At 30.2% G+C, this 18,958-nt stretch overlaps 1 protein-coding gene across 1 annotated transcript; it reads left to right on the forward strand.

The window, feature by feature from the left end:
* Nucleotides 1–2,332: 2,332 nt before the first annotated feature.
* On the forward strand, nucleotides 2,333–4,149 carry LOC114174445 (transcription factor bHLH106-like). The gene is made up of 2 exons (XM_028059287.1): nucleotides 2,333–2,787; nucleotides 3,314–4,149. The coding sequence occupies exons 1-2, from the start codon at nucleotides 2,458–2,460 to the stop codon at nucleotides 3,740–3,742; spliced, it is 759 nt and encodes a 252-aa protein (XP_027915088.1). The 5' UTR covers nucleotides 2,333–2,457; the 3' UTR covers nucleotides 3,743–4,149.
* Nucleotides 4,150–18,958: the final 14,809 nt, after the last annotated feature.

An 18,958-nucleotide genomic window follows, 5' to 3' on the forward strand; every position in this document is an offset into this window, starting at 1 on the left:
GAAAAATCAAAACCCAGAGCTTGATAGAGTGAAAAAACAATGTTACTATTACCATATATACACCCCCTTTGTTTTTGTCATGCCATGACATGATGCATAATAATATTTAAATATAATTGTCAATGAAGAAGAATGGTTCTTAAAAAGCAAACTGTAAGCAAGAAGTGGATGAAACAGCTATGAAATCTATTTTAAAATTAATTTTCAAATAAAACCACTTTATTTTTCTAAAGTAATTTGATTTTAATGCACGAAATCAATTGCAAGCTATTGGTAACATGATTCTATTTTTCACACAACGTTAACATACTTTCATATTCACTATTCAAACTTGAGGCTACATATATTATACTAAATAATCATTCTATTCAGATGTTTGTGATAGTTTGGAAATTTTAAGAAAGTTCAATTTTAAGACCAATTCTGAAGCTGTTCATCAAAATCAATTCTAAAACCTTTAATTGAAAGATTAAGGAACAACAATGTTAAACTAATGTATGACCTTCAATGGTGAAGGAAAGTTGTGGAGCATTGGATATGATTCATAATGATATTGAAAAATCTTCCCATTCTTTGGTAAAGAAAAATGGTTAATAGAGATAAAAGTTTATCATCAAATCCATTTTTTTAACTTGCTCTTGGATTTTTAAGCTATATTTAGGACACGTAAAATAGTACTATAGTTTTGTTTTGTAATATTATTTCCAATAAATTTTAATTATTTATTAATAAAAACATGTTATTTGACCTATTAATTTTTTATATATATATTTTTTCTATAAACACATACATTTGAGAACTATATACTAAGCCATGTTATTATTTTTAGTTGGGATAAATTTGTCAGATTGGTCCAATAAATGGTTAGATTACACTATTAAAATATCAGTTAAAAAAATTGAGTTATTCTTATTACTCGATTATTTGCTTTGAGATGTTGTATCCAGGTAGGGTAGGATATGATCATTAATATGCAATGTTGATAGTGTCGTGTAACTATACTTATAGAGTTTTCCTTTTTAAAATTATAAATAGAAATTATGAGTAAGGTCACTTAGGCTATAATGCCATAGGTCTCCATTGTTTTAATTGAAATTATATAAGTTATGATAAATAAATAAAAATGATTGATTTGGTTTTAGTTTTAAAATCATGATCGGACACTCAAGTTAATAATTATTATAATTGATTAATTGAGTACTACTACATTGGTTTGTTTAAATAATATTGAGAAAAATTAACAGTCTAGAAAATTTATTAACCTACTTCAAAAAATAATTTTTAAAATGTGTAATTATTTATTACAAAAAAAAAAGTAATGAAAATACCTAAAATTGTCTATTTTGTCAGAAGAGATTCAAAATTAGATTACCTTTTTTTTAAATTAATAATCTCAACTATTTCGAGAATAAAAAGTAGAATTGCTTGATTATAGTGCTTTAATAAAATATTTAAAATTAAAAACACTATAAAAATAATATAAAAAATTGATAATGTATATTATTCTAAGAGTTTGTAAAAACAACTTGCTTTTGGTACAGATATTCTATCTGACTTTTAAACAACTTTTAACTTTACATAAATTGAAGTATAAGATTTTTAACTCTTAATCGTAATAAATATTGAATACATTTGACTTATTTAACACATATAATAATGAAAAAAAATGTAGAGTTTCTTTTTTAAATTAAGGTTGTTTCGTAAGAGGTAAACAATGTTTGAGTTAGAATATAACGGAGTGATATATACTGAAATTAAGCTCAAAATAACTAATTAAATCCAAACAATTTGATATATATATATATATATATATATATAATCTATTTAGTCGCTGATAAATTTAATAAATTCCTGTTATATTAAAATACAATGAAGGAATATTCACATGAGAATCTTGACTCTTCTTTTACTGAAAACTGAGAATACTAATAGATTCCAGTGTTATAAAAATGCAAAATGAGTTTTTGACAAATTTTTTTTTTTGATAAATTTGACAAAATTTTATAAATAAATTAAAATATATTCATTTTTATTTTTTAATTAAAATAAAATAATAAAAGAGTATTTTTTTATTTAGATAAATAATTTGTCAAACTTGTTAAAAAAAATTAGTTAAAGTATCATTCTTCTTTTAATATGTTTATTGTATTGTGTGGATAAAGTGAAGAAGAGATTTGACGTAGAAAAGAAATAAGATGAATATTAAAAATGAAAGATTATAATTTTGGTTAGAAAGAAAGAAAAAATGGGCACCGAAAGGCAAATTGGAAGGCGAATGGTATTTGATTGTTTGAATTTGGTGAGTGAGGGACACAGTAGAATGGTTTTGGGTCAGTCAAAAAGTGCAATCATAAGCATCACTTCACCTTCACCTTCACCACCACAAAATCTCTTAACTCTTCTCTTCCCTTCTTATTCCCCCTTCCCTCTCACACCAACCCTATCTTAATCTTCTTCATGCACCACTTCGCCATGGACAACTCTCACCTTCTTCAATTCCTTCCAAACACCACCACCACCACCGCCGCCACCACCACCAACAACAACCCCTTCTTCCACACTGCTCCACACACCACCAACATCATGCACCACCACCAAACCCTCTCCAATAACTCCTCCTCCAATAACTTCTATCCCTTTCATGTCTCCCAAATTACCCCAACACCCTCCCACCATGATAGAGCCCTTGCTGCCATGAAGAACCACAAGGAAGCTGAGAAGAGAAGGAGGGAGCGAATCAACTCCCACCTCGATGAGCTTCGCACTCTTCTCCCTTGCAATTCCAAGGTATACACCAACCACACTCACACATCCATCACCATATCTTACACTCCTTATACTCCTCAACATAATTATAACACTTTCAACTTCAATTCCTAAGAACACCCTTATGTGACCTATGTAGCTGCAAACCTAACATATGTGTTTCTTCAATATGTATGTCATTATTAAATTGATACTGTGCTTGTTTTTGAGCAATTTGCAACCTTTTCCCACTCACTGTGTACGCACCTTGTTTTATTCTCAAAGGTTGCATACTTTTTGACCAACAAAGCTAAATGGGCGTGTTTTACTTGACTACACTTTAATTGCCATGAAATATGTATCTATGGATATGTACTTCGCATACATACAGCAACAGAACGAGATTAGGTTGTCGGAAAGAAACTCATAAAATCCAAAGTGTTACCTGCATTAGAATCTCATTTATTCATGTCATGTTTCAAAAGGAAACCCCAGTGAGTTTGGGAAAGTGAGTTTGCTTTTACCAACATGCGATATAATGGTTGTTTATAAATCTTTGGTTCTTCAGACAGACAAGGCTTCGCTTCTGGCGAAGGTTGTGCAGCGAGTGAAGGAGTTGAAGCAGCAGACGTCAGAGATAACGGAGCTGGAGACGGTTCCGTCGGAAACCGACGAGATCACGGTGCTCTCGACCGGCGGGGACTACGGCAGCGATGGGAGGCTGGTGTTCAAGGCCTCGCTGTGCTGCGAGGACCGCTCCGACCTCATCCCGGATCTCATAGAAATCCTGAACTCGCTTCACCTGAAAACCCTCAAAGCAGAAATGGCGACGCTGGGTGGAAGAACACGCAACGTTCTGGTGGTGGCTGCAGACAAAGAACACAGCATCGAATCCATCAATTTCCTTCAGAACTCGCTCAAGTCCTTGCTAGACAGGTCCAATTCCAGCGACAGATCAAAACGTCGCCGTGGCCTAGACCGAAGGCTAATGTCTTAAGCGGACACACACAAACACACACACAAATCTTGTATAACTAGACGTGCAAATGCATGCTTGCAAGCATCGGTCTTAATGTGTTTGGTTATGTAAAGAGAGTTGAACTAAGATGATGGATTACATTATATGATATTATTATATTATAATTGTTTAGGTTGTTATTAAGGTAGTTAGGTAGGTAGTTAGGGTTTGTGTGGTGTTTGTTTGGAATGTTTGCATGTGAACTTAGTGTTGCATGTAAGTAGGAGAAACAGGATGGTAAGAATCTGAGGGGTTTTGTTTAATTACGTGCTGTGCAAGTTGTGGCTTGTGACAGTGAGGGAAAGGAGCCTGTCTGTTCTGTAAAAGCAATGCTTCTGTGAGTTTCCAAGCTGTAGAAAATGGCATATTCGTTTCTCTTTCATGCTCTTTCTTTCTCTCATATCTATCTGCTTTGTGACTGTATGTCGTTGTTTTTCCTTTTGCTGAGCTTACACTGATTCTAAAGAAGCAACTGGGTGGGGAAACATGGAATGCTTGTGTGTTGGGAACTGGGTTTTGGGTTGGATTGTTGCTGTAATTGATGCTGAGGTTTTTTAATCACAATCTTAGTTTTCTGATTAACTCTTTCTTCAATACGTAAAGAATAAAGTTATGTGAGTATTATTACAGCAGTGTTTTTGCGTGTGAGACAGTGAAATGACAAGGGGCTGCAAATGGACAGGGGTTTTGGTCGATGGAAGTGGAAGAATGTGTTGTGTTTCCAAATCTTGCTTTTGGGGAAGAAAAAGGAGAAAAGGTGTTGTGAGTGGTCGGAGAAAGAGGGCAAGGTCATTGAAAGAATCAGAGGTAGTTCTGCTTCTGCTTCTGCATATGATGTTAAAAGCCTTTTTAATTAATCTCACTCCATGTATTATTGATGGGGTGAGGAATATATTTATGCCAACCAAAAGAAAAAAAGAAGAAAAAAAACTGGTCAGAAATTGTTGTCTTGCCCAGGGCTTCAGGTGTCAGTGCAGAGAATGTACTTAGCTTTTGTTCTCAATTTGTTTATTTGTTTATTAGCATTTTAACTTTGTTGCCAATTTGTTCTAACATAATACAAATGATTCTATATATGTTGTGGCTTACAAGTACTTCTGAACTGAACTAAAACTAAATGGTTTAGTTTGCTTTTAAGATTTGAGAAGTTGAGAATGTCAAAAAGAACAAAAAGGTTTAAAGTACTATATATACATTAATCTGCTTTATTGCCTTGGTTACCATTGGTATATGTAAACTTTAATCCATTGTCAGGATCTTAGACATGATTAAGAGATTTCATCCATTTTTTGAACAATGCATGAGTGAAATTAATCTGAAAGTTTTTTCTTCCATTCTAGATTCTCACTATCTGAAATTTCAAACTTATCTAAATCTATTTGGATGGGTCCATTTAAAAAGGGCAAAGCTCTTTCGGCTAAAAACCTTATTTAAGAAAAAAATTACTTGACCCCTTGTGGGGTTACTATTTAGATATTTACAGGTCTTATTACATTTTTTCTAATAGTTTTTTTATTATGGATTAAAATTTGATAAAAACTATAAAATATTTTGCAAGTATTATTCCTATTTATATATTTTGTATAAACTTATAGTCTTAAATATAAATATATCTTCTCTATAATGTTATAGTCTTAAATAAATTTCAACTAACAAGAGACTGTGTTAAAAGAAAGAAATACGTGGTAAAATGTATTATAACACACAGCTACAAATACTATAATTTAAATGTTTAGGAAGTTAAAAGATTTTACAATTTTCTTGCTTCTTTTTATATTTTAAAAAGAAAAAGTATATGTATACAACAATCTTGTGATGATTTATTGTATAATAAATAGAAAAGAGAAAGGTGAAATACATCACACATATGAAGTGAAAAAGTGAAATATCATAAAATGGTGTTGGCTGAATAAAATCCTTTTTAAAATAAATGGTGTTATGCATGTCTATATTATTTATTAATTAAGTGTGTTAAAAGTAGGTTTAAAGTGTAACTCAATTCCACAAGATCAGCTTGTAAGATGAGGTTTGAACCTCACTTATATATTATGAGATTGTCTATCTCTAGTCGATGTGAGACTTTCAACACACCCCTAGCAGGTGGAACAAAATGTTCAAAAAATCTTGTTAGGATAATTTTTTTTTTTAAACAAGGACTCTGATACCATGTTAGAAGTGAATTTTAAGTCTAACTCAACCCTACAAAATCTACTTTTAAGATGAAGTTTGCACCTCACTTAAATTATCCTATCTCTGATTAAATTATCTTATCTCTGATCGATTTGAGACTTGTGACAAATTAACAAGATAAATGCAATTTTTCATATGTATGTTTGATAAACAAGGTGAATTGTAGAAATGTAAAAATTGATTTATTCATTGATTTCCTTCTGGAAAACTTTGACCATGCTGCATGCTATGTTGCATCGCAGGGTCATAAAATGTGTAGTAAAATATCAAATCAAAGTGTTTGTGGTGAAAAAGTGTGAGTGAGACTAACAGTGTGCAATTCTCGCCGCATGTACTTACAAATCTGCGTCCCTTCATCATTGCATTCTTTCTTTCTCTTATCCTTTTCTCACCACACAATGGCTTTATCTTATAATTACAAACAATTAACAATTAAGCACAGGAGTTATTTAAAGCTTTTAAAATGAACAGTAACGTCACATGTGATTGGAGTTTAGCATTGATTAAGGATGCAAGCTAAAAAAGAAAAATCAAATAATTGCTAAATCTCATAATTAGTTACATTGCTCTGTTACTGTTTGTGTTGAGATTTACATTCATTTACAACAAGTGGTGTGCAATGCATGGAAAAAACATGAGTTTGAAATTTAAGCCTAAAGTGATGTAATGCATGGGTTTATCAACATTATTAATAATAATAATAATAAAAAAAACCTATACCACACATTGTGATTCATATCTTTGTGAATAGTACCCAAATTCAGAAACTCCTAAAACATTTTTCACATTTTCGCCGCAATGGTTGATGTTATAGAACTGTAACCGCTCCACACATTTCCTTTGAGTATATAGAGTTAAACATGAATCTCAAGGGACAGAGAAAAAAAAACAAATTATATGTTTTAAGCATATTTTAAATTTAAGGAAATAGATTCAAATTGTTCAATAAAAAAACTGTGAGAAGAAAAAAAATATTGAAGGTATATAAAGTATTTGAGAATACTTCAACCACAGAAATGTACAAAGAGGAACTGAGGTTTTGTTCACTTCTAAAGATGAATTTGAGGGAGAGGAAGAGGATGGGTTTGGGTGAATTTGAAAGTGAATGATGTGTTATTTTTTTTAAGGGATTTAAAGGTGATTAGGAGTGAATTTAGTAGTAAAGTTTGTGAGAGTTAGTGAGTGATTTGATTGATATGATAGATTAAAAAAAAATTAATATATATAAAAAAGAGTTTACCATTTTTTCGTTTTGTAAAAAATAGTATAAATTTGTGTTTGTAGCTTTATTGTTCTTTGTTTTGTTATTGTTGGTAATGGTGTCCAAGTTGTATATTCTTGCTGATTTAAAATCGTAATTAGCTTACATTTTTTCTTTTCAATGAAGCTAATCAGGAATGGAGACATTGATGTTGCATTTGGTAAATTGTGGGAATGGTATCCACGTGAATAATTTTTGATGAGGATAAATGCATCTTTTATTACCACTCTCCTTCAAATCTCTGGTTCATAAGCGCGATACCAAAATGGATGGATCCTTCAAATCCTTTCGGAAACCCACCTGCAAATCATGCCAACCGAACAAGGTTTATCATTGCTGATCCATCTCTCCATTTACGTTGCAACAGGAAATACATTGGAGCGAACACAGCCTAAAGATATAAAATGTCTCCTAACCTACACTACTAAAAAAAATTCATATTTCTTTTTAATTTTGTTTTGATTTTTTTTGTAAGAAATATTTATAAATTTTATTATGAAAAAAAATGTAAGAAATTGTTGCCAATTTTTTTATATAATATTTTGTATAAAATACTTTTCACAACAAATTTTGTAAGAAATACTTACGAATTTTATAATTTTGTAAGAAATAATTATCTATGAAGAAATTGCCTACCGATTGAAATTCTTATAAAAAATAACAAAAAAAATATCTTTTCTTGTAAATATTTTTAAAATTTTTTTAAAAAAATTCCATATAATACAAAAAATTTTAGTCATGCTAATCGAACAAATAACTTAAGGAAACAACTATGATATGGATTGGAGTTACACAATATTTGTCCATACACATATCGATGATATCACAAATAACACTAAATGTGTACTTGTTTTAACATCTTAATGGGTTTGTTAATCTACAGGTCATATGTTTACTCTGGCTTGTTAATAAAAATAGTATTGATGAATCACTAGTGCAGGAGAGTATTTTTGCCGCGGTTATTTTGAATCTTTGATCTCGGTTTAAAACCCGAGGCATATATTGCCGAGGCAAAAAATGTTACTTTTCTGCCTCGGTTCTAGAATAACCGAGGCCTAATGTAGGCATTAAAAATAAAAAAAAAAATTAAAACACCCACGCACCCAAAGCAACGCAGTGGCCATTTCAAAATCGTTTTTCCCATTACCATTTCCCACACACCCACTCACTGGAAATGGCAGCAGCAAGAAAAACCAGTCCTGCCACCGTCACGACGCACCATCACCGGACCTGATTGAGCCTGAGGACCCAAAACGCGAGCCCTAAGTCGCAGAACCAGATCATCGCTGACTCGAAAACCCTACTCGTAACAGATCGGCGTCGCTGTGACGATGGAAACGAAAACCTTTGACGAAGCCATCGCGAATCGTGCACCGCTGGAGGAACCACCATCGACGCAGGCCACTGCAGCCAAAACCAGAACCTGCAGGAAAACCCAGAACTAGATCGTCACTGACTCGAAACCCCTATGCGTAACAGATCGGCGCCGCTGTGACGATGGAGACGAAAACCTTTGACGAAGTCATCGCGAATCGCGCACCGTTGGAGGAACCACCATCGACGCAAACCACCGCAGCCAAAACCAGAACCTGCAGGAAAACCCAGAACCAGCAGAGGAAAAATGGTTTTACGGCGTTGCGAAACCAGGCCGCCACGATGGTCATGATGCTCACCGGAGACGCTTGCGAACCACCACCGAAAACCATCATCGGCGTCGCGGGCACCTCGTCACCAGGAACCATGAATGCGAGAACAATCTTATCCCGCTTTGGTGTGTGTTGGGTCTGATTTTGGAGAGGGGGTTTTTATTTATTTGACCTAACTCTTATGCCTCGGGTGCAAATCAAACGAAGCAAATAAGAAGTATACGCCTCGGGTATTGGACAACCGAGGCAGAACTTTTTCGTTCAAATAAAAATTTAAAAATTGCGGGAGATTTGAAAATTTTGGCAGGCATTAGGCCTCGGGTTTGTGTGAACCGAGGCAGAATGTGGATTTCTGCCTTGGGTATTATAATAACCGAGGCATAAAAGACGTAAAAATTTCAAAATTGCCACCGCGTATTTATATGTCTCGTTTGCTCTGTAACCAAGGCATAAAGGCTGAGTTAGAAAGTTAAAACTGTACTAGTGAATGAAGTTATTATTAGGATGTATAACCAAAGTATTCATATCACATTGACTTATAAAATGTGATTTCTTAGGGGTTAATAGTATATTATGTTCGTGCACAAAAACTAACTCATAATATAGGTTTTGTATTTGATTGTCTTTTAGTTAAATACTCAATGAGATTTTCTTGTATTATTATTCTAAAGAAAAAAAGAATATATATATATATATATATATATATATTAATTCTTAGAAGTTTTAAGAGAACTTATTGTGTATTGTTATGAAATATAAAGTTCATAAAAGATAGAAGAATAAAAAAAGGAAGAAGAGAGAATAAGGGAGAATGGAAGAGACTAATTTCTATCACATATTAGAAACAAAATCAATGGACAATCATTAATACATTCATGTGACATCAATTGTCTTGTAGTGGTGGAGTCAAGTAGACTAAAGTCACAATTAGGGATGACAAAAATACTTGTGTCTGTGGGTATCCGTGAATAAAATATGTGATGGATAGTTGGTATCTGCGGATATTTATTATTCGCAGGTAGCGGGTAGCGGGTATTTTAATACTCGCTTATAAACGGGTCGGATGCGGATATCATATTATTTGTACCCGTACATATCCGTTACCTGTAAAAAATTAAAATTAAATTTATGTTTTATTAAGTTATATTTAATTTTACATTTTTTTGTAATTTTATTTAAATCTAATCTTAAATATTTATAAAATATATTTTTTTAAATATTTGCAGGTATCCACGAGTACGCGCAGGTTTTAAAATACCCGCAAATACTTTTTAAATAGGTACTCACATGGGTAACGTGACAAGCAACAGGTGAATTTTTTGTTGGTAGACATTATTCGTACCCGATCCGACCCATTGTCATCCCTAGTCACAATCAAATTGTGGAGTTTGAGCTCTTACACTCTTAAATAGAAAGAGTTGTGCCTTGACTAATAGCTATAACTTTTGGTCTACGGATAAGTGTTGGATCCAACAATTAGTATGAAGAGCCAATGTCACAAGTTTGATTCTCAATGGACAATTGTTCAGGAGGAGATTGTTGCGAGTGACATTAATTATCCCAAAAAATCTTTTGGATATTTATAACACCATTTCTTTGAAGATCGTGAGTAAAAAAGAATTTTGTAAAGAATATGTTTTGTTTTGTCTCCTTTAATATATATTTCTTTTAGTTGAACAATATATGCACTGTTGTCTTTATATGTGGCTGTTGATTTTTATGTTTTACGTGGATAGACCACAAGTTTGTTGCACATGTTGAAATATAGATTTTAACCAAACAAATTCACAACTTGCCTCATGTAATGCAAATATTTCTAAATGATTTGATGATATTACTGTTATGCTTTGTTTCACAGACCGCCATGAAATTGTTGTGCCACCACATGTGAACAAATATCAGGTTTGTGATCGACCATTGTAAGGATATGATAAATAACCCATTAGATTTGTTTTTAAATCATTTGGATAAAATAAGTCCATATTCATAATACACTTAAGATAACGAAATTCAATATCTTCTTGTAGATTATGAACTATATCCTAACAAATTTACAACAAATATTATATCAGATCGAGTATAATCAGCAAGATACATTAGTGCTCATATAGCACTAACATATGAATGTTACTTCCAAACCAAGAAGTTCTTCATCTTTTCTGGAGGCCTAAAATGATATTTATCAACTTCTAACCAACTCACAACCATTAAAGTGCATAATAGATGTGATTTGTCCATATAAAACTTTTTAGGCACTTTTATTATATAAAGCTCTTCATGTGCAAAAACACATTTATTTAAATACTCAATTTGTAATTTCAAACAAAACTTTGTCCTTCTAACACCTTTCATCCAATTTTGTTTTTTAAGCAACCAATTATCTTTGTAAGCTCTTTTAAGAGTTTCAACTATATTTATGTCATTAAGAGTTCTAAAAATATTTATATCATCTACATAAAAAACAATTAATAGAAATTCATTTTTTTAACTTTTTATATAAATACAAGAACAAATATAATCTTTTTTATACCCTTCTTTTAACAATTATCTATTGTAATAATATTACATCAAATGTAGCAAATCCAATTATGCACTTTGTCAAAAACTAATCCGAATTTAAAATAATAATTACAAAAATTTGATATTTTGTAATCTATAAATCCATCATAAATTCATAATCCATATCAATTAAATCTTCATCTTAATTCTAAATTAAATTAAAATAAATCTAAGTTTTGGACTCTCCTTTGATAATTGTTTGTTCTAAACCAGAGAAATATCTTACCGAAGAAAAAAACAATTTAAGTTACTTCTAAGAGCTCTAATCATCTAAAAAACATCCAAAACATCAAGATTGAATAATAATATTATTGAAACATCATTTTATTATCTCATAAAAGACTATAGAGAATATTTATAAAATAAAATAAACGTATTCTAAAAAACTTATAATTGATCAGAATTAATCATCACCATGCTACTATTTCATAGTATTGTCGGGTCGCCAAACAGTTGGGACTCAATACAAAAAAGTAAAAAAAACAAAAAACAAAAAACAAAGAAAATAAGAATTTTTTTTTGAAAAAGATGATGAGATTCTGATTTATAAATGAATAGCTAAACAATTAAGATTCTGATCAACCTAATTTTAATTTTAATTTTTATATATTTTACAAAATTTAAACCTTTTATATATTTTCAAATCTTTTAAATAATATTTGAAATTTTTTTTATTTAAAATTATCCAAAAAAGAAATAAATAAAATAACTGATATGATGATGAATATAAACCATAATATTATATAAATTTATTGTGGGATAATATGCCTATACCTATACATTTGTACCTACATATAATTTTTTTTAAATTAAATTAATTATTTTATCAATTTTACTTTTTTAAATGTAGAATTTTTTTAATTTGAATATTTTTTTAAAAATTTTAATTTTAATTATACAACTACTTACAAAATAAATGAAAATTATTTGCAATAAAGTTACAAAAGTTAATTTAATTTTATAATTATAACAATTTTATTATTTTTTTATCGTGATATAAAAAAAATGTGAACACACAAATGGACATGTGCTTCTATTAGTCTAAATATATTAAAGTATTTTTCTTTTTGTTGTTCACATCTATTTTTAATTTCGCCTTTTAATTTTTTTTTAAATTAAAATAACTATTTTAACATATTACTTTTTAAGTGTCTGTTTATTTAAATTTAATCCTTTTTTATTTGACTATTTTTTTAAAGTTTAACCATATTTTTAATTAAAAATTTTGTTTACAAAATAAACAAAAACTATTTACAATAAAATTAAAAAATTTACATTTAATTTTATAAATTATAATAATAAAAATAAAAATGAAAGAACAATAAACTATGAGAATGGTTAGAGTTGAAATCCCATAACCCTTCTTCTATAATCTCAGCGAACCTAATGTAAAGCTATTTACAGTCATTGAAATTCAAATTAACTAATTTAAGTCCAATTCGTCAAATAGCATAACTCCTTTGAAATAATATTCCTAGTGTCTAATTTTGTAGCTTCACCAGGATTGATATAAGAATTAAGTTCAAAAACCTAAAACAACATGGGGATCGAGAAGTTCTATCTATAAACTTATTTACAAGACATTCAATTTAAATTAGTTATATTTACAAAATTATTTGTTATAAACATAACTTTGAATAATTTCACCAATTATCAATTAATTAGTAGAATGCATTAAGAAATAAAAATATTACTCCATCTCATATATATAGTGGTGGAACTTAGACAAAAAATATAGGAGTGCCAAATTCGATTTGTTATATATAATTTGGTTTTAGTTAGAAAAAAAAGTTCTTCATCTTTTCTCTTCATTTCCTCTACTTAAAACAAGTACACATAATAGTATAATTCAAACAAATATTACTATCATTCGCTATTATATCATGATACAAAACCATAAATACCATTTTAGATAAGTCTTTCGTACCTCATCAATTTGATTTGGTGGTATAGTCAAATTTGAGGTCGTTTTTCTCGGATTGCGTTCTAGTGAATTTTTAAATTCATTATATGTAACTCTAAAACTTTAGAGATTTGTTTTTTATTGTCTTGAATTTTTGGTTTTCATGAAATTTCTCAAGTTTAGTTAACGTAAATACATTTTTTTTCATCTTTATCACAAACATTCCTCTTTATTAAAAAGAACCAATTTTTTTTTTTTTTATCATAATCTTTCTAATATAAATTTATCACATCTCGCCTATCTAGAAGAAATAAAATTTATATTCACAAATCACAATTATCACCGTACAAAACATAACAAAACTCATACCACTTTAATTAAATAAGCAACATTGTATAAATTTAAAACTTTTAAAAAAATTACCATAGGCAGCGAAAAACACAAAATCCCTAAATTTCATAATTAAAGATTATAATAATTTGGGAAAAATTATAATTAGGGTTCATACCAATTTCATAAAAGAATCCCTAAAATCATAATTAGGATTTATATTAATTTGACATAAACTTAATTTGGGAAAAACATCCTAAAAAGAATCATAAGTTTAATATACATAAATCATAATAAGATACTAACCTTGATCTTAAAGATCATGCAAGAATGTATACTTCAATATCAATCTATGTGTTTCTCAACCTCTATTTTCCAATCTATGTATTTATTTCTTTTCACATACTTTCATGATAATTTACATGGTGGAAAGATCTTATAGCCAAAAAAAAAATCTTAATCTCTTTTATAAATCAATGTCTCCATTCAATTTTTCTATTTTATCTTTTATTATAATTTTTCATAATATAAACTTAATATAAATAATATATAAATATAATTTAAAAAAGTACATAAATATATATATAAAAAATTAAAAAAAAATTGTGGAATCATGGCTCCTTCTGCACTATGTAGTTCCGCCCCTGTATATATATTATGAAGGTTTCTGTTTTCATCGCCGGCATATACATCATAATTTACAATATAACCCGTACGAATCCAAAAAGCAACCTTACTGAACACAATCTCTAATTACATATTTTCTTGCATATAAGAAAATATTGTATTTTCAATACTATGATAACATATTCCATCCACTTTTAAATAGATTCTTTTATATATTCCCGTAAAAAAATTCTTATTACAAATGATTATTATATATTTATCTATCATTGACCTAATTAAGAAAATCTGAAAATAACATTAAAGTAAAGAATGACAAATAATAAAACATATATAGATGATGATGATTTCATTAAATCTTCAATGACTTCCGAGGTTTGAATCTTAAATGAGAGAAGTGAGTTTACTAATTATTCTTAATAAATAACCTTATTTGGTGGAGAATATTACAAGATTCAAATACATTATTTGAATTTGATCTCTTTTAAATTTATCTATTTTTTGAATGTTTTGTTTAGATAAGGCAATTTAAATTTATTAAATCTTATTTTTCTTAAATAAAGTATTTCTATTATCATCAAATGAAAAAATTATTTAAATATCAAATAATTGTTAAAAATTAAAAAATAATATACCAATATTTATAATCTTTTTTAATTGATCTCGAGTGATGTTATTATTTAGTTAAAGTTTTCTAAGATTTTTATTATTGTTTTATGTTTGCAAATTTTGTTCTCAATTTAAGATATTTCTAAGTTATGAAATTCTATAGCACCAAATTGACTCATACCCAAATACTATAACACTAGGTCATGCTCATGTAAAGTCGTGTCAAGTCAGTTTGTGTTAGAGTTAAGCTAAGTAGACTCGAGCCTAATTAAATTCAAGTAGTCCTAGCCCAAGTCTGATTAGGTCCAAGTCAGTCTCAACCGAGTTTGAGCCTACATTCAATCTAGATAAGGCAAGTCTACATTAATTTGAGTTTGGGTTGACCCACATTTAGCCAAGTTTGACAAGGTCTAGGTTGGTCCTAGTCCGATCAAGACCAAGTCCAACATAACCCAACAAGACCAAGTCAAGTCAGGTCGAGCCAAGTTTGTCCAAGTCCAAGTTCAATTGAGTTCGCTCAAGCGAGTTGAGTTGAGTCTACTTGAGAAAGTTGAGTCAAGCTAAGTTTGGGTCCTAAGTCGAGTTGAGTCGATTTGGGCTTAAGTCAAGCGTAGTCGGAATAGGCTCACGTTCATCTGACTCGGGATAGACCCACATTCAATTGAGTTGGGATAGGTTCAAATGAGTCCTAGTTCGACTAAGACTAGATCAGACATGTCCGATAAATATCAGGTCAAGATGAGCCTAGGTCAAGACGCTAGTCTCATCCTAAGTCGAGTCGAGTTAGATCGATTTTAAGTTGAGCCAAGTTAACTTAAGTATAAGTCAAGCCAAGTTAGAGCAAGATCGTGTTCAACAGAGTTGGCTAGTCCCATTCGAGTCAAGTTCATTTGAATCCAAGTTTGGCTAAGTCAAGTTGGGTCATGACATGTGTTGTGGTCCTCTCAAACTAAGTTGGGTTGACCACATGTGAGGTCAAACTGAGTCTAACCAAACTCAGGTGGAGCTGAATTAATCCAAACACAGGTTAACCCAAACTACAGATATCAAAATATGAGTTTAAATATGAAGTATTTCAAAGTTTTACTACTTAAATAAAATTTTAAATTCTTAAGTTTTAAGTAATTCAAATACTCTAATAAAATTGTATAATTTCAATTTCTTTCAAAATCATCTACCTAAACAACATATTTTATAATAAAGTATTTCAAACTCTAAAAAAAATCAAATATCCTCATAAAATTTGTAATCCATACACAAAGTAAAGAAAATTTTCTCAAGTTTTTCTAGCATCCTAATGCACACTCGCATTCTTAAAATTTATTGTCACATTTATACTCCCTTTTTTTTTCATGCCAATACTTTGACTTTGATGTATCACATCTGAAATTTGTCTTTTGAAAGCCATATTAACATTTTCAATTTGAGGATGAAAAATGATGAAAATTGTTACTTATCCATGTCAACATGGATTAGTTAACATTTATATATATGTTCATATACACGGTAGTACATTATTGTTTTAGAGCTTTAAAGAATTAAAAAAAAAAGAAGAATGAAAGTGTTACAAAAATATAAGAAATATTTTTATGCATCCCCATAAAAATCTTTTTTATTTTAAATTTTTTAATCGCACTCCTATAACAACAATTAAAAATACCCATTAGTTGCTTTGCTTGGGGATTTATCGGACAAATGTCTTCTGGTCGAATTAGGATATATAAATCATTTGTACAAGTTTTTCACATTCTCCAATTTATACATATTTTGTATTATTAACAACCCTCTTTTCATCTTTTAAACATTTTTTTTTATTCTAAAAGGACTTGTTTAGATAAAGTAATTAGAAAGAAATTTAAATTTAAGAAATTTTGAAAAATATTTTAAATGAATAAAATAGAAGAATTTCAAATACCCTTAAAACTATAAGAAATTTAAAATTTCACTTATTTTCACTCCATTACTACTCCACTCACGACAATTGAGTCAGATGGCTTGAATCAAAGGTTGGGCTGAGTCGGTCCAAGACGAAGGTTGAGCTAAGTTGACCAAGGAAGAAGGTCGAGCTCAGTTGGCTTGGGCCGAATCAGCCTAGGCTTGGACCGAAGGTCAAGTCGAGACGACCCGTATCGAAGATCAAATCTAGATGGTCTAGGTCGAAAGTCAAGTAGATATTGCACAGGCCAAGTCATCCGAGACCAAAGCGGGCCCAATTAGCCTGGGTCGAAGGTTGAGTTGAACCAGCCAGGGTAAAAGGTCGAGTCGAGTCGGTTAGGAACGAAGGTCAGGTCGTGTTGGTCGAGGTTGATGGTCAAGTCAAGTGGACCCAGGTCAAGTTGCTTCAGGCCAAAGTCAAGTCAAATCGACTCAGGACTGAAATCGAGCCAAGTCGATCCGAGTCGAAGGTAGAATCGATCTGACTAGAGCCAAAGGTCTACCCAAGTTGGCCTAAGCCGAAGGTTAAGCCGAGTCGACTCAAGCCAAAGGTCGATCCGAGTCAGCTCTTGTCGAAGGCTAAACTTAGTCAACCTAAGTTTAATCTTTGACAGTCGACCCGATCGAAAGTCGAAACGAGTTTTCTCGAATCGAAAATCGAACTAATTCAACTTGAGCTTAAAGATAGTTGAATTTGCCTTAAAATAGAAATTAAAATGCCTTATCCAAATAAAAAAATTGAAATCTAAGATATTTCAATTACTCAAACCAAACAAATTATTTAAGAAATAAATAAAATTTAATTGTGAGTAATTCAAATACTTTTTATTTTAATTTCTCGGAATCACTAAAACCCTCCACAAAAACACAAGATAATTGTTGGTAGAAATTGTTAAAACCCATCCTCCAAACACAAGATATTTGTATGGTCCCTTATCGAAATATAGAAAGGTTTGTATCAATTTCTTCATAAGTTTGTTTTAAAAGAAAATATAAAAAATTAAACTTCACTTTTTCATAATTTCTCTAAATTTTTATATTTCTATCCTATGTATAAATTATTTTTAACTTGTAAACAAAAATACTTTATTTTTCTTTATAAAAGGTTAATAGAAAAAGTTGGTGATAGCCGGGGTTAAATTTCATGGTGTAAAATATTCCAAATATAATCACATCATGTCAATAATTGTGTTGAACATAATAGTGATTTTTTTTTTTTTATAAAATATGGAATTGAAGAGATGATTGGCTAAAGAGGAAGGTGATCATAGAAAATTGCAAATCAAGAAACACCCTACAAAGTACACAATATTACCCTCCAAGAAAAGAAAAAGTTGGAAGTCACAAGCCATGACCCCACCAATGATAAATGGGGATTTCATGATTTTGGGTGGGGAAAATTATGGATTGTGCCTGCAAAAAAGAGTGCATGAAGAAAATGGTTTTGACCCTTCTTTTTCACCATGTTTAATGGCAGCAAAAAGAGAGATAGAGAGACAAAAGGTTGTAACTTTCTCCATCTTGCAAAGACAGAATGAGAGGTATACCACCCTCACTTTGAACACCAAAGAGGATAGGGAAAAGGACAGCTGATAAGGGAGCTCAAACTTCTATCATCTTTTACACATGTGAAATTAGAAAAATATATATATACTAAACTTATAATTTACTTTACATATATGTAAACAAATATAATTTAGTTTCTGATATCATTTTCATCTTATACTTTCTTATTCGATGTTTGTGCATGAAGTGTCCACAATTTTAATTTGATCCTTAAATAAATTGAAAAAAATGTGCCATATATGTAGAAGATCAAAATGTGTTACAAGCATAAAGTTTACAAAAGTAATAATACATAAAAACCGTCATATCGTTTGTCTTTCTGGTAAATTATATTATCTATATTTAATTACATTTTTAGAATCATCATGTGTTTATTATTGTTTACTTCCTTGATTTATGTTAAGAAATAGAATTTTAAATTTAATTCAATCTTACAAAATTGATTTGTAAGGTGAATTTTATACTCATATATTATAAATTAGTCTTATATATATCTAGTTGATATAAGATTTTTAACACATATCCTTACACCAAAATATATACATCTCAAACATGAAACTAAATATTAGTGG

This window comes from Vigna unguiculata, chromosome 1 (assembly GCF_004118075.2).
Source record: "Vigna unguiculata cultivar IT97K-499-35 chromosome 1, ASM411807v1, whole genome shotgun sequence".
NCBI classification, from domain to species: Eukaryota; Viridiplantae; Streptophyta; class Magnoliopsida; order Fabales; family Fabaceae; genus Vigna; species Vigna unguiculata.